The sequence below is a fragment of the Chironomus tepperi genome, unplaced genomic scaffold, assembly GCF_022539635.2.
Source record: "Chironomus tepperi strain 1889 unplaced genomic scaffold, CSIRO-AGI_Ctep_v1 contig_244, whole genome shotgun sequence".
Lineage (NCBI taxonomy): Eukaryota > Metazoa > Arthropoda > Insecta > Diptera > Chironomidae > Chironomus > Chironomus tepperi.
Genome location: NW_027226366.1, coordinates 1,417,817 through 1,445,462, shown reverse-complemented (window position 1 = coordinate 1,445,462; position 27,646 = coordinate 1,417,817). Strand labels below are relative to the sequence as shown.

The 27,646-nt window shown below is 31.1% G+C and overlaps 1 protein-coding gene across 18 annotated transcripts in view; it reads right to left on the bottom strand.

Annotated features, from left to right (window-relative positions):
* Positions 1-27,646, bottom strand: part of sei (potassium voltage-gated channel seizure) — a 124,360-nt gene that overhangs the window by 30,141 nt on the left and 66,573 nt on the right. For 12 of the 18 annotated variants that reach the window (XM_070641539.1, XM_070641542.1, XM_070641547.1 and 9 more), the window contains 2 exons: positions 3,770-3,922; positions 1,569-1,616 (listed from right to left, as the gene is read on the bottom strand). The exons of 4 other annotated variants lie outside the window; for them this stretch is intronic. In XM_070641539.1, the coding sequence (XP_070497640.1) occupies positions 1,569-1,616; positions 3,770-3,922 (201 nt within the window). The remainder of the gene's footprint in view (positions 1-1,568; positions 1,617-3,769; positions 3,923-27,646) is intronic. 2 more of the 18 variants (XM_070641546.1, XM_070641552.1) reach the window with 2 other exon arrangements.

Here is a 27,646-nt window from a genome sequence, read left to right as displayed (position 1 = left end):
AAAAAAATACACATTCGCCTTGAGCCTTAGCCAAGCACATTTACCGCAATCTCATATTAATACACTATCCACCAATGTCTACCGATATATATTATTATATTCTTCTACCATTGCTTATAGCTTCATTAAAAATCGATGAATGATAATATAAATTTTGTACATTCATAGACCACATAGTAGAGTACAAAAAAATGCGCGGCTTTTTTTATTTTATTTTTTTCAATTTTTCATTATCGTATTTGCGATTTATTTTGTGTCTTACGACCTTTTTTTTGCCAAAAAGTAAAAATAATAAAATATATAAAAAAAATAGAGAAAATTGTTTAATCGATGAGAGGGAGTATGGGGTTGTGCAATTTGAATAATTTATAAATACTTCTTGTATTTCACTGCTTAATGCAATATATTTAATCATAGTGAAATGTATAATAAATATAATGATAACCTTTTTATTGATTTAACTCACTGCTCTTAATTACTATTGTCGATATGATTGTAATTGTTCATGAAAATTATCGATGAATATTTTAAAAGCTTTCTTACTTTGTCGATTTGTCTGTACTGCTTTATACATCTACTTTTTAAAGTGAAAAACTTATTCAATTTTAATAACAGCACAGGTCATTTGAGAGTTGAAAGTTTAATGCACTTATATTCATGTTAAATGATAATCAAGATATGAAAAAGCAGTGCTTAACTTATGTAGTTATTATTTGTATGAAAATTGTCTGTGCTGTTGCTGAAAATTCAGTAAAATTTTATGTACTTTTTAGCTTTCTGATTTATATGAAATTTTGAAATTTTTTGATGTAATTTTGACGGAATAACAGCCGATTTGATAGTTTTGAATCCAATTGACAGTGTTCAATGAACTTAATTTACTGAATTTTATTTAGTTTGATTTGAAGAGAAGTTTAGGACAATTTGGGCCAATTGATTTAGTAGCTGATAATATTTTGATGATCAATTGTAAAGATTAAAGGAAGTAAGTCCTTAAACCAGTTGATAGCAACCATTTTCACTGCCTTAGCTTTGAGTTGACACTAATTTTATGCAAAGTTTAGTTTCTTTAGATTAAATCATAAAATTTCTAGACTTTAGAAACGTTTCTAAATTTGAAATTTCTTTTGAAATCCAGAAAATCTCAACAAATCCTCAAAATTTCAAAAAGCATCAAAAAATCCTTTTGAACCTTAATTGATCTTCACAATCATTCCTCAAAATTTACCAAAACCAGAAATACTAAATCCAAAAACTCCAAATAATCCTAAACTTCTTAAAAAGGTCCAATCCCATCTTATAAATTACTTAAACAAAAAAATGCGTCACAGTTAGTCACAGTTGATTAACAACACTACATCATAAACTTAATTATGGAAAATCATTACCATTATTATTATTACAATAATTTCTTTTACTGTCAATGGATATGCATAAAATGTCAAAAAAAGAATATTTTTTATATATAATTCGATTGTGATGATTGATATGAGTCAATGCCAATGAAAAAAGAAGTTAGAAGGAGGAGAGAGAGATAGAGAGAGGAGGAAATGAAATTGTCAATAAACCTTTTTGTATTTTTCATCATCAGAATTCACAGAGCATTTCCCATCGTTCTGTAAGAATAAAATCAAAAGAAAATAAAAATTTTGCAAGTATGAATAAAGAGAAGAATAAGAATATTTATCCGTGGAAGGAGAAAGAGAAAGAAAAAATGAGAGAAACGTGAAAAACCGTTAGAAGAATTTTTTCAATTTTTCAAGTTTGAAAAAATAAAAAAAAAAAATAAAAATGAAAAAAGTTTTTTTTTGTTGAAGTTGTATAAAGGCATAGAAGAAAATAAAATTAATATGGAAGTAAAAAAGTGGGGGGACGGGGAGGCAAGTTAAAGTTAAAGAAGAAGAAAAAGCTATAATGAGAATGCAATGATAGATAAAATTATGTAAATGATAAGAAAAAAGAAAAGCGGAAATTTATAATAATTTTTTTAATTAATACAGGATGTCCAGTAGAATATTGAATGCTTTGGTTTTTAATTCTGTTTTTACATTCTTTTTCTTACGAAGCTATATGCTGTCAAAACTTTGTCATTCTTTTAAAATGAAAAGTTTCTCAATTAATGACATTGAATGAGTTGTGGAAACCTCAATTGAATTATTCAGATGCAGGAACTGTAGAAGCAATTTTTAGGGTTTCAAATGAAAGGAACAAGTAAAAGGGGGAAGCGTGTAAAGCTGGAAATTTAGCTAGCTGTGATAAATGTTTTAAAGTATCAGAATTGTTTGATGTTTTGTAGATTTAATTGATGTTAGGGATAATAACCCATGACTCATCAGAAATCAGATTGAGCCTCTAGAAGGCTATTTTCCTGAAGATACATGAACTAATAAAGGCGGAAATCTGTCACCTAACCGGCGATAGTCTAGTTTAAGGCCTTCGAATCGAATGTTTCTTCAGGCTAGAGATACGTAGACTTGGTTTTGGGTTTTGTTGCCATTCCAGCTTCAGGTTCTTTATCCTTAACATGAACAATATTAAATGCAGTAAACCTAGCAATCAAACCTATTGCCAATTCCTGGTATTTTTTAATTTTTAAATTCAATTCCACAGTCAGGATTATCTATTTTCCTAAACTTACAAGATTAAGAGGACATAGATAATACTAAGAAATCTCAATCCTATCATGGGGCCACTTTGCATTAGAAATGGTTCAATCGAGATCATGCTACGACAAACTGATTCTTGAAACACAACCTAAGTAATTGAACTGACAAATCAAGAATCTGATCCAAATCATAAGTTATGACATAATAAAATGGTTCAATAATTTTGAATTTTCATAGGAATTTATTGAATCCTTACTTTCCATACAATAGAATTGTCCCCTTTGTTAATTTTCATTTTACTAACTTTTTTTTGTTTAAAAATATTTCAAAAACAATTTCAATTTCGTAAACTATTTTTCTGCATGCTTCTGGACATCCCTTAATGAAAGCATTTCAAAAAGTTCAACAACGTAGATCGAGTAGGGAGGTAGAAATGTAAAGAAATTACTCTCTGGAGCTTATCAATCAGTGAATGAGAAAATGTTTCTATGGATATAAAAACAAACTTCATATTTTTTTGCCTCAATTGCTTAATTAAAATCAGGTAAATTCAGAAATTTAATAAGTTATCAAACTTGGAAGCTTCTCTTCTCATAATGATTGTGTTTAAATATAATCAGCTTGATAATCCGTCAATAATTGATTAATTAAAAATGTTAAATACCCGTATAAAATTTTCCTCAATTTCCATCGGCTGAACTTTGTATTTTGAATTGTTCTGTAAGATATATTATTAGATTCTGTGCTTTATTTATTACACATATTAATTTTCATTCTCATCGGTGGGGGAAGAACATGGGAGATTCATTCACTCATTAAAGATTCGCCGAATTTCAACGGAAGTTCAAAAAAAAAAAGGTTTAAATAAATTAAGATAATGTTAATTTTGACTATGCACTCTACTACTGATATATTTAATGTAATTTTGCATAAATTATCATGCAATAAAAAATTGATAACTAATCATAATCGTGCAATGATGATGAATTATTTTTTAAAAAATTGATGGATGCGGTTTAATGTGGCTAATTTGAATGTATGCGTAAAATGAATACAAATCACCATTGAGTAAGAATATTATTCAATATTAGGAGCACTTCAATCCATAAAAATAAAATCATCAAAAACAATTAATTCAAGTTAGTACGAATGTTTAAGTTTACCTCCTTTCCAATTCCTTTATGAAGTTTAAGCGCTGCATCGGTATCTGATACTAATCCATTCAAATTTAAATTTGAATGTATCGAAATATGATTTTCAACTTTTATAGAGTTTTTCTTTTCGGTTATTCGTACACTGGACCATTTCTCTTGACCCTTCAATAATTCATAGTAAATATATATATTTTTAGGTATAAATTTGTTAATATTCAATGTGTTAATTGAAAAAAAGGAGAGATAAAAAAGAGGAGGAGAGAACGAGACAACAAGGCAAAATAAATTGTTAAACACTGTCCTGTATTCAATTCAGAATAAATTTTCTACACTCAATTTTTCTCAATTTGAACTACAATGATTGTGAATATGGCAGAGATGTAACTAGGAGTGTCGAAATTTTTGCACATATTTTGTAAGTTGAAGTGTTCTTCGAGACATAATCATTGCACACAGACTCTGCGACCATGGTTTCGAGACTCGGCATGAGAAATTCCCTCATGTCATTTTTCGAATCATATGTCCTTGAAAAGCAGCTCACAACCACCTCTCTTTGTAGGTTTCTGACAGTAGTGTCATCAAACAAGTGATTCAGATCCCAAAATAAACTGTAAGTCTAGGTTTGTGTGAGAAATTTGACAAATCCTTACTTGTTGCACTATCAATAACCAAAAAACGCATATAGCGGTCAGCTGTGAATCTTAGAGGTCTGAACAGCTAAAGTTTATTATTTTAGTCACTTTGAACGCGGCTAACTACCTGTCTTTGTAGACTACAGCCAAGAATGTCGTCAAAATAATGATTCAGATCCCCATCCTTACTCTTTAGACTGTCATTAGCTGATAACCCTTATTTATTAACTTGAACAGCCACTACAGTGACAACACGGCATTTTCATTCCATTTTGCCATTAACTATGGCTGTGCATAGATTCCTAAGGATCATTGAAGTTCATAACGAATAGTTCAAATTGAATGAAACTTAAAAATACCCCCTTAATGTGGAAAAAGTATACAAAAACGTGAGATTCTCGCAATTTTGCCATTTATTTGCATAAAAATTCATATTTTGTTCTTTCAATTTATCCATAAAAGCAAGACTTATATTTTTTCATCCGATACCAGACCTTTTTTGGTAAAGTGAAAGAAGAACACAACAAACGCGAATGGAAGGACAGAGAAAAGCTCTCTCTCATATTCCAGTCGATGCCAAATATTGGAATATCGGTAAACAAGTTGTTTTATAGTAAAACTTTCTGACAACGTAGTAAAATCATATGAATCTTATTTTCTTTTTCCTTTTTTTTCAACCTTCCTCGCACTGTAGAGCATAATAAATTTTCATTCCAATATTTTTCTGTGTACTTCTCAGTTAGAATTTTTTTCTTCTTTTCCTTCTCAAAATGAACAGAAAAAAGTCGCGCACGCGCTTAACTATGAATGCTTCTTGCTCCTTTCCATTATGATTCTTTTTTTGTGTGAATTTTTTTCCTCAATTTAAGGGATTTTTAATGAATTTTTATTGCAAAAGATATCCGAAAAAAGTATCTTCCGATAAATCCACTTCATATAATACCCAAATCCACTTAACATTTCATGAAATTTTAATCTTTTTCCTGATTGTCGACAAATGAAATGAGAAAAGTGCCGATAATTATGTAAACTAAGGTCAATCAGTAGATTTTTATGAATTTGATTACGCGTCCTTATCAACTATAAATCTTTACATATATGTACTGACACGCAACCTTTCGTGATGGCTAGCAATTGATTGATAATATGTCCCCATATACATAAATGTCTCCTTCACAATTTTTTATATCCTGAATGGCTTTTAAACGCAAAAAATATTCCATATTTTATCATGTGGTATGCAATAACAGAAAATCATATTCAGAAACAACAAGGAGCTAAATGAGGGGTGGTTAGCTTACAGGTTGGTTAAAAAATCAGCAGCAGCACTTTCGAGAAGAAGAAGAAGAAGAAGAATGAAAAAAATAATAATTGGATCATTGCCAACTTTTTGTATAAACCGCACACATATTTTTCTAACTTTTTCTTTACATTTTCTCGAGTTTCTAGCTTTCATTACTTTACCACAACACATACAAAATCATTACTTTGTATGAAAGTTGGAACTATTTACATAAAAAAGCCTTTTTCATCTTCAAACACGGTTTCCTGTCAAATCAAATGAATGTCACAAACAATGTCACGAAAGGCTTTAACTCGTTGCTTTTGATTCATGCATGAAAACTGGTGTGGCAGTAAATTTAATTGTTGAAAATTTTCACATTACAATTCGAATCAGAGTCTATCCGTCAGGCATATTCCCCTTTTGTGTTATTGTTATGCAACAACTTGAGGCATGGTTAACGGAAAAAATGATTTGATTGACGGCTTCTTGGAATTGAAATCTTGTTATTTTGTGGTATTTCGATACCTAACCGAGTTTTGCACTTGTTTGAAATTTCCAAGAAATTCTCAAATGACATTTTTTGTATATTTTTCAATCCCCGCTTCATGTTTTACGCTTTTAAAAATCCTCAACATTAAATAAAAAATTCATTTTAATCTCCAATTGATCCACAAACATGAAAATCTCATATAAATGATTTATCAGTACTTCCATTGAACCCTACAAAATGCATTCATTCATGCCACTTTTTAATTGTTTTTGTAAATATTTTATAAATAGATATCCTATTGATTTTTGAACTTATCTATCTGATCATTATTAATCAATGAGTTTAAATATTAATTATTTACTAGTTTGTGAGGATTCAATGAACTCTCCCATGTGTGTGTGTACTACTTTGTACATACAAATAAATTATGGTTAATTATTTTTCTTCATTTTTATCAATATTTGACGATGATGATGATGTGTGTATCATTATGAAGTAATATGTTTGATGTTGGATATGCCTGTTGAAAAACAAAATTTAATCTGTTTTCTGAGATTAAAGAGGAAATGTTAAAGAGAAATAAAAAATCACATCCTTATCGAATTTCTTATGAAAATTATCCCAAGGGGTTTCCCATCCAGCACAACATTGAAAATCTTGATTATAAACATTTATTACGAGATTATTCAGAAGGTTATTATTTCTGTTAATTTCATTTTTGGATATGATTAGGCCAGTTGTGGACAATCTTATGTTTTTAGCGGCATGCCTCGACCAAAACCATACATTTTATACAGTTTCAAATCTCTTTGGCGCCTTATTAATGTTCCGCGATCCACAGATTGTCCACAACTGCTTTATAAGGATCTAATTTACACGTAAGCAGCCTTTCAATCGATTTTTTTTATACCTCTTTTTCACATCATTCACTTATTGCTATGGGTTTGCTGCCTCTGATGTATTTATATTTTTTTCAGTCAGCTACATATTTTGCACACAAATGAGCCACTTTTTAGATCTGCTTTGACTCTATAATTAGGCAGTCGATGTGAATACACAAAAAAGGAGGGCGTTTTTGTGAAAAATGGAAGAAGCTGAACTTTTTTATTAAGTGAGTATAAATGTGAATAAATAGGAATTTCCGATATATCCCACGGTATGATTAAGCCACACTGACATATCGCATTTTCCTTTGTTTTGACACATTCCTAATCGAAAATAAAATACACACACAAAGCTACTGATTAGTCACAATGTTTTTCTTCTTCTTCTCAAAGTCATTCGTGTTTCTGCTTATGAAAGCACTAAGGAACAAGATTACAGGAAAGGAGCTTTAAAATATTTAATGAACATGTGGTTAAGGTTGATGGAAATTAGTTTACTCATACAAATCCGCATATGTTTACTTTTGTACTTTTTTCTTCTGTTCTGACTGGTTCTGACTACTTCCTACTGTTGTCTCAGCCTTTCTACACGTATGTGTATGCCATAAAATATAATGGTAAATACCTTTACTTTCTACAATTGTTCAGCGCGCAAACAGAATGAATGTACTTCGTACAGAGTCAAAAGCAGAGACAGTAAAAAGGAAAAAATACTTTTGTCTGTTGTGTTCTGCTTTTTTCCCATGGTCTGCGTAAATTATGCAAATAAATGATAATTCTCTTCTTTTTAGGTATGAGAACTCTAATGTATGATACAGTTCAACATTGCAGTTGAACGATTTTCAAATGTTGGATATTAATTGTATTCGTACTCATCGCTTATGGTCGTTGAGAGTCATAAAAGGATGGAACCATTGAGTGTGTGTGAAAACCTCTCCTTCTCCCTTTATTATCATTAATCCCACGAAATACAATATACATAAAAAATTGTGAACCACGCAATACCTGCAAATTATGTGGTACAGATTTATTACGATGAGTTTCACTGTTCAGTTTCGGTTGTCGTACGAAACTACGACATGATTTAGCTTTATATGAATCAAGACTGGTGCCAGTCGATGAGCGCGCTGTGCCACCTTCATTTGTGGTGACGATCAACGGGATGTTAGTTTGGTCTTGCAAAGAATTTCTACTCATTTTTATGAGACTTAAGTATGGCATATATTCCGGTTTTTTATTGCTTATATTATCGCAACTGCTCGAAAAGAGTAAGAGGATTTACGTTTTTTTTTGTTGTTGCTCTTCTTGCCTGATTTACTTATTATAGATTCACTTTAAAACAAAACTGTACGTCAGCTTTGGCATTAATGTTCAGATGCTCTCTTAATATCAAGTCATTCACTTGAATTCCCTGCACGCGTTCCGTTTACATCATGTCGATGGCAAAAACGGATTTCTTTCTCGATTATCTTTGAAATTGATTGATTTGCAGGGATGAAAAAAATACTTTACTTCTATCACTTTTTTTTATTCCTCCCGCAATCTTCTTCTTAATGATGATAAAAAGAAGCTACTTTAGCTTCACATGCGAAAAAGGCAAAGAAGGAAAATAATATTTTTTGTGTACGAGTTGGAAATAGATTTTTTTTTTTATTTCGTGAAATTTCCATCCATGTTGTTTATGCTGTTTTTTGCTTCATGTCTTTTACTTCCAATTTCGGAATATTATTATTTTATTGAATATATGTCTGTATATTGAACTACAAGGTGGATTTAACACAGCTAAAAATTATATTTTTTTGGATATTCTACTCCTTCACTGTTTATGGTGTGTATACTGTGCAACCACACATTTCCTTATTATTTGTCTGTATTTATTTATATTCAACATTTATTGATTCACTAACAATTGTCTGATTAACAATTTTTGGTGGATATATCCAATATCCAATAATCAAATGTTCATAAAAACAGCTTGTAAATATCTAGCAAAGCTCCAATTTTATAGCATGATGATGACGAATGGAATAAGCTTTTTTAAAAAATAATTCACTTTATAGTTAGTTCTATACATTCACAGTAGCAATTACCACAAATTTATGCTTAATGCGCTTTCATCAATGTTTCTTCTTTTTTTATATTTTCAAATAAAAATTTCACTTCCAACCACAAACGCAAGTCTCCATTGTGTCTGGGTTGTGTTGAAAGGAATTTCTTCTTCCTTAATTTTGCCTTTTTTTTCTTCCTTAACTAAGCACAACACACAAAAAATTGTATCTGTTCCTTATTTCAGGCAAGATGTTACAAAGAGTAAAGTGGGTTAGGCATTCTTAAAGTCTTTATCTCCCCATGTAGCTTTATCCATCCACAATTACAAAGTATTTAGGTTGAAAGAAAAAGTTTCCCTTTTTTTTGTTTTGTGCACCAGGAATCTTTTTCAGTTTCTTTCTTTTTGTGTATATTTATCGCTTAAAAATGAGATGCTTCCCTTTTATCCTTCATGGAACATCTATTTTTAGATATTTGTTGTTCACAAAGAAAAAGCTTTGTAAAATTTGTGGTCAAAAAATGTTTTTCTCTGGGAAAATTTTTTGTTCAGTTTTCCTCATACGAAAATTGTTCACAATGCTACTCCATTTTTGTGTTACTGTTAAAACTGCGAAGAAAAAAAAAAAACTTTTTCTTCATCTTCACTTGGAGGAAAAATTGTTTTTCCTTTTCACAATAAAATTTTTAGATTTTCCCACAATTTTCTTCACAATTTTTCTGATTTTAAACTAGTCAGGTATGAAGTCTACACATGAATGATGTTGTTTATTGATAACAAATGATTTGAAAATGAAATATTTTCAGTAAAAAAGCTAAATTTTTTCACTAGACTTCATAAACTTTTACATTTTCGTCTTCTATAGCTAAAAATCGACTGAGAAAAATTTGTTTTTTCTCGTATGGGAAAATTATATTTTTTTTTCTCATTTTTCCGATCCGACAATGGAAGGATTTTTTTTTTCTACCGATTCTTCTTTTTATTCTTCCTGATTTTGTATTCTCTACGTGTAGAAAAACCTTCTTATCTGATATTCTTTATATCGGCAAAATGAATCTCAATTCCAATGACTGAATAATTTTATATGAGTTTAGTGTTTATGGAACAAAAAGCACAGGACGAATTGTTCTGGAACTTTCCCTGCTCTCTTGGAATAACCAACTGGATGCTGGAAAGTCTCTACTTCCAGACTCTCTATTTTTCTGTTTTGTGAGAGGAAATAACTTCATTTATGTACAAATATATTTATGTACATCATACATTATGAATTATAATAGTTCTGGTAATACGAATGTGGCATAGCCTTTTAAAACTAATTTAGTACACGAAACGTTATGAAATTATGAATGTTTAATGTCATAAATGTCTCTCATAATGATTTATAATTTTCCTCATAATTATACAATGAATTTTTACCTAAAAGTTAAGGAAAAAAAGAACTTTCGTCTTCCAAACGACAACATTAATTCCAGTTCCGAGTAAATAGAAAGTGAGACACAAAAAAAGCTTCAAATAAATGAAAAATGACTGGAAGTTGTGTTTATGATATCTCTATGATGATGATGATGATTCACATATACACGAAGTATAAAAATGAATACATAGTAAGTGCCGCTTATATACACAACAAAGCTTGTATATATAATGAAAAAAAAAAGAAATTCAAATGGGACATTTTTATTTTTCTATGATTCAATGGGCGCCAGTGAAACTTATTTTTTTATCCTCTTTACGAATGAGGCAAAAGTGGTTGTTGATAGGCAAATGGTAATAAAAAACTAGTTTTATAAGTTGGAACTTGTAAGTTGCTTGATTAAAACGCTCTTACAACCTGATCGATCATAAAATTGATTGAGTAATTTTAAGACCGAGCGACAAAAACTCTAGCAGGGCAAGAGTATGTCACCTTTAACAAACTAGATGAGCATGCTGGTGAGCGTTACTCTCAGGTTTCTCTGCTCTTGAGAGCACGATCTTTGCCTGTTAGGGAACTGAAGAAGACTTTGCTAAACCTCATTTATTAACACTAGCCTGATTTCGGACACCTTTTGGATGTCAAATTGAGAGAAGAGCTTTAGTGGAGCCTTTAAAGCTCCCTGGCAGCTATATGGACGCCAAACTTATGCAACTTCCATTTGGTACTATTAAATGAAATTTAGCGAATTTCAATAGCTCCTCAGCGAAGCCTTCTTCATTTCTGTCACTCGGGATCTATTCTGAATTTCAAATGATCCACAAATCAGGAAATTGAATGTCAACTTGAAAATCCGCAGGCACTAAAATTTTCATTTAATTTCCACAATGTGAAAGTAATTAAAGAACTTCATTTAGTCCACCCAAAACTTAAGCGAACATTAAAGCGAATTGTTCAAAATGGAAATGAGCTGAGAAAGCTATAAGCAGGAAATATGAAAGAAAAAAAGAACTAAAGCTATAGCATATAAATGGAGAGCTTAGAGAGCAAAAATATTCTTTTTTTTATATTCACTCATTCGCGTATAAAAAATTGTTTTTTATACATGTGGCGGCTTAGAACGTAAGGAAGACTATATTGTGTAGAAAAGGCAATCGTGTGCCCATCCCAAAAAAGAAGAAATAATATTATGTATGAATACATTCACATTAATGCCATTAGAGATTCTTTCTTTTTTTTCAAAAGGAAAACTTCTCGTTCCTAATATTTTTTGTTTTTAGTTATTTTTGACTTTTCTTCTTTATTGCTTGCTTTCCTTTCAGCCCCGCTAACTCGTCTATTTTATTCACCACCTATTGAAATATATACGAACCTATATATTGATATATGACTAGTGGATTGAAACTAGGAAAAAAAATCGATTAAGAGCTTTATTTGTCTGTCTTGAAAGGAAGAATTGAAAGTTGAGCTGATTATGTGGTGAATGAGTGACTTCAACGCTATTTTTGATGTGTTTTGTGAAGATTTTTTTCATTGACCTTGAAATTTGTTGGTCAATTAATTTGTTTTGTATGAATTTGATGTCACACGTGTCACAAAGACGGAAGTCAGCGATAAAGGTAGCTTTGAGAGAATTCTAAGGAAGGTCATGAATCGTAATTGATCTCTAAGACCAGCATAATAAGGAGTAAGTGAGGAAAGTCCCACAGAGAAGTATTTTATAAGTTATGTGACTTGTCTTTCTAGGATTCAAGTGAAGTATCAAAACAAGTCGTCTGCCTTTGAGCAGAGCTTAAAGTCGACTTGAGTTAGCTCAACATCATGTGAAATTTATGATATGTGCTATCTACAAGGCAGTTTGATTTATTTTTAGTTTAAAAGATTCAATAAATTAGGATTCTGCCGGGAGCATTTCCTGCGGTTTAGCTGAACAACCCTACAGTTTTCGGTTGTATAATAGAGCTCGTCCAAGATTGCAATCCTGTAATTTTAGACGAACTCTACAAAAAATAGACAATTTTTGAAAAGTGGCCTAATACACAACCATCGAATTACTATCGCATGAATTAAGCATCAAATTCCTTAACCACTACTCAATCAACCCAATTAATCTCACTAGAAACTTAATAAATAACGTCAACCCTCACAGTTATTTTCAAATTTAAAGTTCTTGAGGCTAACCAATGATCTAGAAAAAACAATGTCTAACCTCTAATTGCTTGAAAACAATCCAAAAACTATTATTCATGAATTTCCCACGCAACAAGCTGTTGAGAACTTTTTTTCAAAATAATAAAAAAAGAATGTTCCACTAAGCGAGAACCAGCACGTACATCCATTTCAATTAAAAATTTAAGAGCATCATTTAAATTTGAATTTTTCATCGTTCGTTTCCTCTCACATGGATATATATTTTTCGAGCAGGAGCATTCGATTGATCTAGATAAGCAATAAAACGTTGGCTTGCTTTTATTATTTATATGATTTATGTAACATACAAAATAGTCTCAGTGAAACTTTAAACAACAACAAATATCAGCTCATAAATTTCAGTTTGCATGCATTCTGATTTGACGTAAAAAATTTCACTTAATACATATTTTCGACAGTGAATCCATCATAGTTTCGTAATAAATCTGTCACCACAGTTATTTCGATGTTCTAAAAATAGAAACATTAAGTAAAAGCTTTTTTCCACTTAAAATTCGGTATCAAAGGTATCAATCCCAAAGGTAATTGCAGTTGTAGAAGCACAAATAATGCAATAGAGTAAATAAATTCTCAAATAGCCACTGAATGACGATAAATGTTTACTTAATTATTTCATCAACGCACATTGAATTAATTTTTTTATTTTGTTAAAAATAAATTACCATATCTAATAGATTATCTGCTTATGATATGGCTATGATTGATTATTTAATTGTCTTGTGGATTTTTTGCTAATTGGGAGTTTGTTTTTAACTTGTTTGGGTGAATTCTGTATTTTTAAACTTAGAATATTGCGTATTTAATGACATAGACAAGAGGATTCAATTAGATCTGCGATTTATCAGACGTAGAGTCTTGATTAAGAACATATCTCATTAGATGCCGTAACAAATGCAGGATTTGAGACTATTCGGACATCTGGTTGTAAAACTAGTAACAATCCTGACGAGAATATACAGTAGAAGTCTAATCCAGATAGCACAAATCGGGTAGTCGGCCAATAATCCTTCAAAAGTCCGGGTGACTGAATTGATGAAAGATTCGGCTTAAATCCAGTATCAAACCAGAGTCATGACGATCACTTTGCGGATTTTGGATTTATTAACCGACTTGTGTCTTTCGGATATACCAAATGACGACATATGTCTTTATCTAACTAAGCTCAGCTTTACTATCTGGTATTTGTTAGTTTAACTTGTTCAAATCAATCAAAAATGCATATTTTGAAGAGAAATTCTCATACTTTGATCATTCCTTTGAATTATCATTGCAGATTCTTAAAGTTCATGTCCGTGAAACTTGAATCCATACTTCAAAAATGCATTACAATAAATTAAGAAGCTCCAAAAAGATGTCAAAAGCCACTCTTGAGCCTGAATTCTAACACCATAACTATGCAGCCTATAAATACACACAGCTCATCAAACAAGGCTTCCAATGAATTTTCCCACGCGCATCATAAAAAGTATCATTCAAAAGACACACTCAATATAATGAAGTTCAAGATCCGAAAATATATCAAATATTCAACTTATTGCTACCAAAAAGGAAGAGTCAATGATTTCAAATTCAAATTAGACTTTGTTGCATGCTTCAAGACATGAATATTAAAATCGGAAGGACAAACTGAAATTAATTCACTATTATGTCCATGTGATATTTTCGTTAAATTACTATACTTTATATAGAATTGCCATTCTAACTCACTTCTATAAAAAGAAAAGAAGAAAATAAGCAATAACATAAAAAGTAAAATATAACAACAATAAAACACAAAAAAAGTAAGTAAGCAAGTGAGTTAAAGAAGGGATTATACTCGATGATCCAAATACCCATTCATAGATTTGCATATCATTTGAATTGTTGTTTTTTACATGAAAGTTCAAAATAAAACAAAAAATTTACATTCAAGTTCTTTTTGTTGCTGAAAAGCACTTGCTTGGTCTCGCTGAATACTTCAAATTGTTTATATTCTTATTCTATATTTTTTACACTTCAAAAACCAGTTCAACTTTACATATTTATTTATATTAGAGTATTTTCTAGTCAAATAGAAAGGAATTTATGATTTTATGTATATCCACCCCGCAACCACAATTGTGTGCATGTGGAAAATTAATAATATTTTTTTTCTAGGTATTTTAAGTAGAGGTAAATGCCAATGAAGATTCTTAAGTCGAAAAAAAAAGTTGTTTACACCAAAATATTCAAATAAAGCAGTAATAACATATAACATGGACTTACTAGGCACAGCAATGCTATTTCTTGTGAACCAAAAAAAGGTTATATTTTCAAGTACATATATTCGCATAGATATACATATATTAAAAATACCACACGCCGCATGTCAATGAATAAGAAGAGTCATACGGTACAGGAACAAAATTTATTTTTCATTTCATACTTGGCTCCTTCAAATGACATAAATTTTCAATAGTTGTTTAGAAGAAAAATAGAGTTATGGTATGGGAAACACAAAAAAAGAAAGATTTCCTAACTGCTACCCAGCAAAAAAAGCAAGCAAGAGAAATTTATTGAAATGACATTGTATTTTTGTCAGTTTGAGTAGGAAAAGAAAGGCACAACTTATTGATTATATATATTTTATGGTAAATGTATGAACATGTGTAGATATAAGACAATTTATCTACGTTCATTACATGAAAATTGTTTAAACATGCACTTATTAACGTTATGACAACAGTAAACATATATCTCTGCCTTTACATAGTCTTAAAGTGATTATTTTCTAATTATCGCATAATGAATAATGATAAAATATAGATTAAGGCTTTGCTTTGAACAGTTTATTGTATGTTTATAAGATGAATATTCATTTTCGTAAATCATTTAATGAGAGATTTACTGTTTTTAAGGATCAGATTCAATTTTGTTAATTTTGGGTTATTTTTAGGGGTTGGCTAACTCAAACGCCTATTTATGGCAATTTTGGATGGGGCATATATGGAAAGACGTTACTGAGCCATGAACAAATGACTCATGGTTTAGAATAGGCGAGAAATAGTGTCTACAGCAAGTCCACAGTCTGACGTGACTCAAGTATTGAGGTTGATTCGATAAAATCCAGAATCAAGCAGGTCAAAGAGCATTATTGTCTTAGCATACAAAGAGAGTGCTCTCATCTTACTTTGCTCTTGAGACTACACTTGCCAGTATGCTCAACTAGTATATTTAAGTAGAGTGAGCTCTTGAGTCATTGCATCACAGGGATTAATTGCCTTATCGTCGCCGTGTTTCTTTTAGGATGTCTACTTATTCAAAATAATATAATATTACAATATATCTCACAAATAAACAGACATATACCCAAAAAGCAGACTTTAAAATTCAAAATCTACATGAAATTCCCTAGCAGTGCCAATAACCCAATAATTCCCACCCCCTACAACATTATACAATTATTAATAAACAAAAAGAGTCCCTCCAACATGAATGAATATAAAAGTCAGTGAATGAATTTATGGATGTTCCATGTGTATGTGTCATATGGAGAGGATATGTAGACAATTTTTTTGTATATCCCATAGATGATAGAAGATAGAAAATTATATGGGAGGATCTAACTGAACAGGCTATAATCATTGTTATTTTGTACAATCTGTGTAAATGTTTATTCAATTTAAGTTGCGATAATATCTTTAATAGATTCATTCAACATTGGATATACAATCAAGTGGAAGAAAAAAATTCATGCCATTTTACTTATCCACAATTTACATCCACTTTAGCTTGTTAGTAAAGTATCATTACAATAACCGGCTGTGAAATGTCTATTGGAGCTCTTTTTGAATGTAGTAAAAAAAAGAGGGCAATAACAATCATCTCCGCCTTATACACTTAATCATCGGAAAGCATTCATTCAATTCTACATTTTAAGCTTTTCCCATTCCTTCTAAACACTTTTTACAACAACAACAATGCATGGGCTGTACGGAATGTTTAAATCTTATTTTAACACATCATTCAATCATAGTATATAGATAGATGGATATACATCACGCTGTGTTAATAGGTGCTCGTCATTTTTACTCTACACCCTTATACTCTCCTTACTCACTATATAGCATAAATGTATATGATTTCCTACATGCTGTGTTAAATTGAATTGAAAAGCGTGAACATTTTTATGGCTCTTTGGCCTTATTTCTCCTTCTTCTCATACTCGATGACTAACTACGACTCTCACTCTATTTATATTGAGTTCATTCAAATAGACATATATTTTTTTGGCTTTATGCTTATTGTAGACATTTTATTGAGTGAATGACTTAAATCATGTGAATTCTCATACATCCCATTATTTGTATCATTTAAATCATTGTCATTAATAACTACTATACTGTATGCATACATACGCTTTTATATACAGGCCTTAATGCCAATTGCTTGTCATTAATTATTTATTACACATCAAAATGTAGATGTATGTTCGCAGACAAATCGATTAACTTAAACGACAGCAACGCAGTTTTTCATTTCTTTTTCATTCGTCACTTTTGTTTCCGATTTTTCTCACTCGTTGTGTACATAAATATGAATTATTATATTAATTCATTCCTTCTGTTGATTCATTTATGACTGGAAATTCCCCCAAAAATTTAAATATCGATTTTAATATTGGATAAAGATTTTGAGGTTATAAGGGTTTGTGAGGGTGATTCAGTTCAGATATGATGGAGCGGTTATGGTGAAGTTCAACAGTTTTTTATGTCGATTTATCTGTTGCTTTTAAATATTTTTAAGTTTTGAATAATTTTGGTTAAGAATTGATTTAAATCAGTGTTGTCTAAACTGTAAGTACTCAAACATAAATGTGGATTCGAGTGGATTCCATTGCATTATGGAATTGCTACATGAACCACATGCTTTGTCTGGTTTTAATCGTGGATTACCACCAAGGTGTGCCGTTGCACAACACTGATTGAAATAATGCATAATTAAATGAATTAATATAGTCAATTTAATCAGATTATTTTGTAGTCGTATTCATGCATTGATCAGAATTATACAATATCAGTAGGTTCGAATCCTAAATAAACTTTTAAAATTTATTACGTATAGACTATTCCCGGAATTAATATTTTTTACTAAAAATTATTATTTTTTGACAAATTTTGACAGTAGTATCTACTAAAACTAGTATTTTGACTAGATAACGACCTAAAAAATCATTCAAAATTCAAAACCTCCCAGTAGAAGCCACGAAAAGCTTCCACTGAACCCACAAAATAACGCTGCATGTAAAATGTTAAGCACAAGCTACTAATCACGAATTTTCTATCATTGCATTTTACCCTCATTTTCATTTTAGTCGACAAAATTTTCTATTTATTATGTATACAAAAATATATTCAAGACTGACATTATAGTGGATTTGGTTTCATTAAAAGAAAATGCAAAAAAAATTATAATGAGAAAAAAATAAAAAAAAAAATTTCCTTTTATCACAGAAAGAAATAAATGAAAATATTGTGAAGTAATTGTAGATTATTTTTTTATTTCTACTGCTCATAACAATTCCTTTTTCTTTTTCTTGTGGCACTCTTTTCCCATTCATTCAGTCATCCAACCATACACAAGAAAGATATTGTATTATTAAAATAATATTATGAAAGGAGCATGAGGGGTAAAAAAAAGAAGCAGAAATAATCGATAAAAACAGCATTGCTTTAAAAAAATTAATTTGATTGCTCACTCATCGTTTTGTAAGGATGATGGGATTTCGTTAAAAAACATTCAACTTACATAATGTGCTATATAGACGGCGAACAAAAAAAAAGGCACACGAACGACGGGAAAAAAAATGTTCCTTTCTTGTTCAGTAAACGATAATATTGGCTGATATGATGATGATATTTCGGCAATATCTTACATGAGAGGAACATAATTTGGTTCAAGGATGGATTGATGAAAAAATATGTATATGCTATTTTTTGGGATTGAAGCAAAATTGCATTTTTTGTGGGGAACTTGTTGGCACAGAGTTGGTAAATTGGATGTCATGTTTGTGGTTTAATAGGATTTTTAATTAGGTTTTGGCTTAGAATCGCAGAGCTGTGTATTCTGCGTTTTAGATGCACAGACTTGCAATCTTTGGCTATATCTTATAGTTCGTGTAAAGCTGCAGACCTGCAATTTTAAATGAACCGTATTTTCGATTGATCATGACTAATGCAGTATTGGAATAGTGCGAAACCTTAGGAATGGAGTCAAATGTAGATGAATATGTCTCTATGACTGAGTGGATAGACAGCAGATCGAAGATCTTTAACCCTTTATCACCATTGTCAGAACGTGGGTTTGATTTCAATAGCAGAGTTTGAAGTCGATTAGGATTTTGCATGGAAAAGTCATATCAAGTCGATCCGACTCCATAAAAAATTCGAGTAAACTTCAAACTCTGCCAAATTGTCCCCAAGCAACTAACTAACCACAACCACCAAATATCGACAAAATCAAATATCCTCATGCTTATGATCACGCAATGATCCACATTTTTAACCAATCTTTCTAACCCCACCCATAACCTTCATATTCAAAAAAATATTTTCATCAGTCATAAGGCCAGCACGAATACATCAACCCCGATTGTCGATCAATAGAATCGAAATTTTTTTTTTATTTTTCAGCACAACAATTTGTAATCAATCATTATTATTTAGAATAACAAAAACATGGAATTGAATTTTGAATGAGTCTATTTTCATTTTTCTATATCACATGTGTACCAAAAAATAAAATTCAGTCGACGTCTAGATACACTTTATATTCTATAGAATTCGAAAAGGGTTTTTTAGAAAAAGGGATGAAACTTGGATGAAATAATAAATTGAAGATGATCGCACGTGATCAATATGCTTTTAACTTCGATACATCTGTACTGTATAGAAATAGATAATCTCAAGCAATTTAAATAAATGTTTTAACATCATCTGAATTCTTCGAAGGCTGTTTGGTAGTTTTCATAGTCTTCATTGTTTGATCCACGTGCCTTACTTGTGAGATACGAAATGTTTTCTTTAAAGCTTATCACCTATCCGCAAGAAAAGTTTACAGCAAGAGTCCTAAAATGACTATAAATCAAATGTCAACATTGGCGCCTCACATCTTCCTCCCCGAGCAGAAAAGTAAATTAGAAATAATCTATGATAGGATGTTGTTCACCTATGACGTCACTATGTAAGGAACAACACAATATATTATTCCTATGAGCATTTTATGACAGAAATGACAATCACGTAGACGTAATCATGTACAGCCCCCAAACTATAACCAAAAAATGTTGTTTTTCAACTCTTCGTCTATCAACACGGCTGGAAGCTTATCGACATTGAAAAAGCATTTTTTGGCTGCTTGACATACGAAAAAATAATAATAATTTAAACATCCTTTACTCATATCATATGTTCCTCAACGAAAAATAATCCATAAAAGCACACACAGATAAAAAAACATTAATAAAATTGGAGGAGGAACAGCTCATTCGCGCTTTATGGTTGGTAACCGAACGTAAAAGGAAGAGAAGTCACACAGGGAAATTATGAAATTTGATCGTTTACGCCAAAATATATAATGTCGTATCTAAATTACGTGCAAAATCCTCTTTCAAGTGGCAGCTTAAAAACAAGAATATATTTATAGCATTAAAAGTGATTTCCGCTTCCGTTAAAAATGTATTTTAAAAAAAGAGAAACAATTTTTTTAGGGAATGACCTTTGTCAATACAAAACGTCGCAAGGTAAGCCATATTGTCCATGCCAAGAAGAAGAAACAAAAAAAAAGTTTCTAATGTTCTGATTATTTTTTCGGTCACTTCGTTTTCCTTGATATTTGATGTTTATTTCACTTCTTCCGTTAACATGACTACTGCAGAAAAGGAAGGAAAGTGGCAAAGGAGATGACTTGGTAGAGGTCAAAGAGAAATTTAATGTTGTTCTTTGACAGGAGTGAATGAAAAGAAGTCACAACTATTAGATAGATATAAGGCAATTCATATTCCTTTCATCCTTTTTCTCTTGGCTTCGTCTCTCAATATTTTATTGATCGCACATGGAACTTCAAATAAATATCATATCATATACACAATGTACAAAGGATGAGGAGAGAAAAATTGATTTCTTTGAGAGAATATCAATGAAAAATTGATTTCAAGGGAGGAGAACATTGTGGGGGAATTTTTAAAAGCTATTTACTTTGATTATTGGTGTCTATTGATCTATAGAAGGTTTATGATGTGAGTATAGTGCCGCAAGAGTTAAAAAGTCATGACTCGGATGTATACACGTAAGGAACACGTTGAGCATTTGGTCTAACTATCTAGAATTTTGTTCAAACTACTCACAACACTCCATCACCTGGATGTCCTCTGGTTCTTCATAGCAACCTTGATAGTTAGCCCTGCAGCTAAGTACAGTTAACTATCAACTATTTTTTAACCAAATAATAGCAATTTTGCTTACTTGGGCTAACTAATTACAGATAACAAATCGGACAAAACTTTAAAATAAATACGCATGGCCAAAGCTGTCAAACTTAAATTCCTGCAGCTCAGTCAACTCTTAATCAAAGTTCATATCTATTCAAACCCTCAAAGCAATTCCACCTTGAATTAGAAATGAAAAATTGAAAACGGCATCGCTGAACATTCATAGATTCATAATCACAAGTATATACCCACTCACACACACAAAGAAATATTTCAAATAAAAGAAACACAAAAGGAAGGAAGTAAAACTTAACAGAAATAACAAAAAAAATGTTGAGAACAAAAAACAAAGAAAATTTCTTCAAAAGGCAACAACACGTGATACATACAGTCTCCACAGGCTCGGGTAATTTCTTTTCAATTGATTTTCCACGACTTCCACCCAGCAATGACTCTTTCGCGCCACCGGCACCATCTTCAAGCTCACTACTATTAAGACGTGACGTCAATTTTCGCGATATAAAGGAGGGTGAGAATTTTGAGCGCTTTGATTTTTGTGATTTTTGGCTTTGCGTTTCCGATTTTTCAGCGTCATGATGTAAACTTGTACTGGTACCGAGGCGTGGTGTTGCAGGCTGTGAATATGTTGAGGAGTTCATTGTCGATATTGGAATTATTTCAACTGACTGATTTATATTAATTACACGATTATCATTATTATTATTAGTTCCGTTACCACCGTAACTCTCGTCATCGTCAACAATTGTATTCTTTTGTTTCATTAGCCTATTGTACTTATTATTATTATTAAATGATGAAGACTTGTCGTCGCTTTTCTCCTTTTTACTAAGTAACGATTTTTTCGGCAATTTTATAGCTGGACTAGACTGAAGCAATGCTGATGCTGCTGCTAATGTTGATTTTGTCGAAGGTCGTTGTTTTGGAGTTAATTTTATATTCGATGCATTATTTTTAATATTATTATGACTTGGTATTGTCGATAAGGAGGTTTCACATATTGTTGCGCTATTTACACTTTTATAATCACGACATGAGCATTGTTTCCTTCGCTCTTTCGCTCCCTTACGATATTTTCTTTCACTGCTTATATTATTATTACTATTTTGAATGTGCTTTATATGCGGTGAATGATTTGGAGTACATCTTGAAGACGAGATCGTTGTCTCGTTGTTGCTACATACACATTTTACATAATCATCATCATGTGGAATATTAAGATCAATATAAGATGTTTGTATAGTTTTATCACAACAATTAATCGGTGAACGATGTATAAGAAGATTTGGATCAAAACATGCTAAAAGTTGTGGTGGCGTTGGTGTTGATGACGATAAATGATGATTTTTAATATCCACGTCACTTCCATCATCACCATCAACATCTATGATACAGTTTAGAGATGATGCTAGAATATTTACATCATTTATATCGCTATCCTTATCAATTGTATTATCATGTATGTCGGCATTTGAATCACAACAGTTTATCAACTCTCCATATGCGACACAGTCATCATGATTGTTGCCACGTTTTTCGTCAAGAAATTTAATAATTTTTGTATCACTCTCGCGTATGCCGAGAATTTTTTTATGTGCACGACGTCGTATCGAGTTCTTTGGTAGAATTTTATTAATGGCTGATGTTGACGCATATTTACGTCTATTTGTCTGACACAAATCATAATTGTATATGTCATCGTATAGTAATAAATTATCACAACTTATTGATTCACATTGATTTAAGAGGCTGTCTAATTTACGTATGTCGGCTAGTTCAATACATGAATTTGCTTTTAGATTGTCACACGACACACTTTTACCCAACGATTGTAGCTTATGATTAGTGTCATATTCACCATTCATACCCGAATTCATAATTTTCTTATTCCAATACGAGGCACAGAATCAAAAAAAACTAAAAACTAATTGTTTATATCGAGAAAATAGTGAGAGAAACTTGATAACGGAAGGAAAATTATAATTAAAATATTTTCAGTTCTGGCTGTTTCGTTGTCTTCCTTTTGTTTCAAATAATGACTTTTTTTTTCGGTAGCAAAATTTATTGCTTTTTTTTCGTCCTCTATGTATGGATGTCCTTACTCGTAATATCCCTGTCGGTTGATTTTTCTCTCTTTATAGCTTTTTATATAACTTAAGTGCCTACTCTCTCCAACATTAGAGACATTGAGCATACTGAAGTTTGTGCTTCATCCTTTTTTATCAAAAAAAAAGTTTTTTAATTTTTTATAAAGGCTTAAAAGCTCATGGGAAGCATTTATCCGTAAAAAAGAAGGAAAAATTATTTAAGATGTAGTCGATTTTAATTTAACACTCATAACTAAAACATTTATCATCTTCATCATCAGTGCTGTACACAGTGTGATCGTCATTACTATAATTCCATATATGTATATCCTCAATCTTCATTTTATTTCTTTGTTCATAATTCTTTTATTTTTTCACGTTAATTCTCAGCGTGATTCAGCGACTTATTCTTTATTAGTTTGTTTGTTTATTTGTCAAGTGTGAGAGAGAGAGAGATGGAGGTAAGAATATGTATATAGGTTTGTGGTTTATATGGGTTTTTGAGGCATTTACAAATCCTTTTCTCCTTTTAATACATTTTTCTTTACATTTACATTTTGAAACAACAAACGCAAACTTTAATAACACGACAACAGCAGCATATTATATTCAGTCTTCACACTCGAAGCTCTTACTTCATTTTTCGTCTTTAAATGTTACACAAAATACTTTATTATTTTTTTTATTCTTCTTCCTGCTGCTTATTATTATTGTTATTATTCATCCTCTTTCTCACTCTGTTAATGCTTAATAATCATAAGTTTAGTTTTATTCATGTCGTAATTTAGGACTTTTATTATTATTTCGGAAGGAATATCATTTTCTATTTTGTAATGTATATGCTGTACTCGATGTTGCACATATACACAATTATTATGGGCAAAACTGACTTTTTGTTAGACTAGAAAAAATAAATGATTTAATTTTCATATACATTGTGCCATTTCCATTCCTGCACACAAAAAAGCCTTTTAATTCATTTAATATGAAGGCATTTAAAGTTGTAAAAAAAGCACTAGTAAACGTATATTGGTGGCAGGAGGAAAATAAATATTCTAATTAATGTTCCTATTTTTCTGGATTACATTCATTCCCTACTTTGCAAGAACGCATTAATCGAGGCAAATGGCCTCGATTTTCTTCTCATTTTCGCTCGTAAAGCTGTTGTTTTTTAATTCAACATGAAGAAATTACAGACCAAAAGCGGAGAAGTGAATGAAAAGAAAAATTGAGTAAATTAATGTTCCTAAGTGAGTAATCATGGCGCACTTTTTATATCAACTGATAACAACAAAAGGTAAATAATGCATTTTGGATGTTTGTTAAGGAAGTATAATTTATTTCAGTAAATCTAATTTAAGGATTAATTTGTGGGTTGTTACAATTTCAGTAGTCAAAAGGACGTTCAATGTGATTTTGACATGGAAGTTTTTCGCGGTCTAACTAGACTTTTTCATAGATTGACTGTGGAAATGCAATAAAATTAGTTCATGCTTTTGGAACGTCTGCATAGATTAAATGAGGATATTAAGAAACATCCATCGGTGAGGAAAAGCTTATTATATCGGGAAGTCTAGATCTTAGTCTCTAAAGTCTATAATGACCTTCTGATCTGGAATGTTCAGGCTAACCATCTCATAAATTTTAGATTGATAGAATTTGAATTTTGTCCTCAGTTCATTTCAGAGTTTGAAGTCGGCTCAATTTGTATGGAAAAGTACAGACTCGACTCGACTCGACTTGACTTGACTTAAATCGACTCAACTCGACTCAATTTGACCCGACTAGACTCAATTTGACCCAACTAGACTCAATTCTATTCAACTCGACTCAACTCGACTCGACATCGACAACTACAACAAAATACAATAATTTAGCCACCCTAATAATAATAATAATCTTAATCATCTGTATCTTATTAGTCCCCTGAAGGTGAAAACACCAAAAAATTGGTTAGGTTGGGGTGAAACACCTTTAGAAAACCATAAAAGATTTCATGGATAAAGTTTAATCGCCGGAAGGGATCCTTAAATTACTAAGAATAAGAAGCGATGAGGTAGAGAGGTGGAAATGTTTCTAAACATGCTTATTCATCCCATAGTCAATCTATTGGAAGTAATTGGATATATATATGCTTTACATATATCGTCACAACAACAAGATCCAAAAATATTTGTCACAAAATACAAGAACAATGCAAGAAATGAATAAAAACTCCATGAGTCAAAAATGTATATCCATAAATAATCCAGCAACCCGGTCAAAGTAAGTCCATAAACATGTAGCACGATACAAAAAATAGCAGAAATTTTAATTCACTCATTACGTCACACAGAGTGCGTTTTATATTCAATTTTTTTTTCTAAGTATCCTGTATAAAATGTAGGCGAAGGTACACAACAGAATGTCGAATAGGAAAAATAGTTGGTAAAGTATTAAAAAATGAAGAATTTTTTACAAAAAGCTCGCGTTTTTACGGTATTTTATAGTTGCCCGCAACGAAACTATAAAACACCTTTTTTTTACATATAATAATACAAGAATAGGAAGGAATGAAAGAATAAAAATATATATTTTGTGTAGTCAGTGAAGCTATAGAAGAAATTTACATACACTTATTTTTGCAATATAAAATATTAACACACATATTAAGGAACGATAGAACATTCCGCTTTAAAGAATTTCGTTTTTGCGCTTCAATGACACTAGAATGACACTTATACGATGTGTACATAACTCAAGGTTCTCATATCTATTTATGAGGCTGAAAAAGAGGCATTTCTTAAGGGGAAGTACAGAGTACAGACGCAATATGAAAGATGAGGCTCCTAAATTCATGTTTTATTCATTTTTTAAACAATCATAGACTTTTTAATCCTTTTTAGCACCAATTTATGATGCTTTTGTCTTGTACCGCTGAAAATAGCTCCTTAATTAATTCTTTGTGGTGAAAATTTTAATTTTTTTTTGTCATACAATTTTTATTTTTATGAAAATGAAAATGAAGTCTTGCTACTTTCGACGACTATGAATATATATATTTTTATGTGAATTCTTTGCCATGCTATTTCTAATGCCATTTCTAGCATTTTTTAAGTGGTAAAAATCCATACTTTGTGTGTGAATTTCTATGGAGGAATTTCTTCTATTTTTTATTCCTTTTTCTTCATTTAATTTTACGTAAACATACATGCACACATGCCCTATATACTTCTTCTTTCATTCCTTCAATTCTCTTTCAATAAGAACGTGTACTGCACACAGCATGAGATCCTATTTTTGATATACTGCCACTACTTCCTACTTTCTTTTCTTCTTCAATTTTTTTTTCCTATTCCTGTGAATGAATAATTATTGTTTGCTAGTGCTTTTCATCTACTATATCATAGATATAATCTATCTCTCTCTATTCTTAGTACGTATATGAATTTACTATTGATTTCAATTTGGAATATTAAAACGTGAATCATTTAATGCCAATTTTTTGTGAGCTTACTCATTTTCTCTCTTTTGTATGCATTCAACATTCAAGAACTACAATGTGACTTTTTTCTATAATTTTTTTTTGACCCGAGCAATGGGATATTTATTGGATTTTGGTTAGGTGTTGATAAGAATTTTGTGGAATTTTTGCCTAAATTAAGCCCGAGCGACACAAAAATGCCTTTTCGATGCCGTCAGAGGCACTTCGCGTCTTGCCATTCATATGGCGCCATAGAGAACACCCTGCACTGTTCGGGTAGATTACTTTTCAACCAGCCCCATTTATTTAGGCAATAATGAATCAATTAAAGATCAAATCTGCCTAAATTAACGATTATTAGAGGTAATCTTTGCGCGCATTTGAATGAAAAATGAGATTTTCCATTTCTGATCCCTTAATTTTCCACTGAGTGTCTTTTGATGATGATTAATTTTACATCCATTGCACAAGAATAATTTATTTTATGTTTATTTACTTATCATATTCGTAACTGTCTTAATTTGACAATTTTTTTGTGAATTTTTAATGGAAACTATTTGCTTTTTTATAGGAATGGGGATTTTTTAGGTTTAATGGGGTTCTACACTTACTCCCTTAGTAGAAATCTCTGGCCGAACCTTAATTAGAAACGTAATGGTGTCGACTCCAGAATATAGAATATTCATTGAAAAACAAAGCCAAGTTGAGGAGGTATGACAAGTAAATACTATAAATAATTAATGAATTTACTCATAAGTAATTCCCCGTAATACCTAATAATATTTGAACAACAACAAAAAAATCGACTTGATTGGAAATTTAAATCGGATCATTACTTAATAAAGGACAGTAGACCTTTCCAAAAATAAATTGCAAACCCGCAGATTCAATTAAAAGTGGTTGTATTTT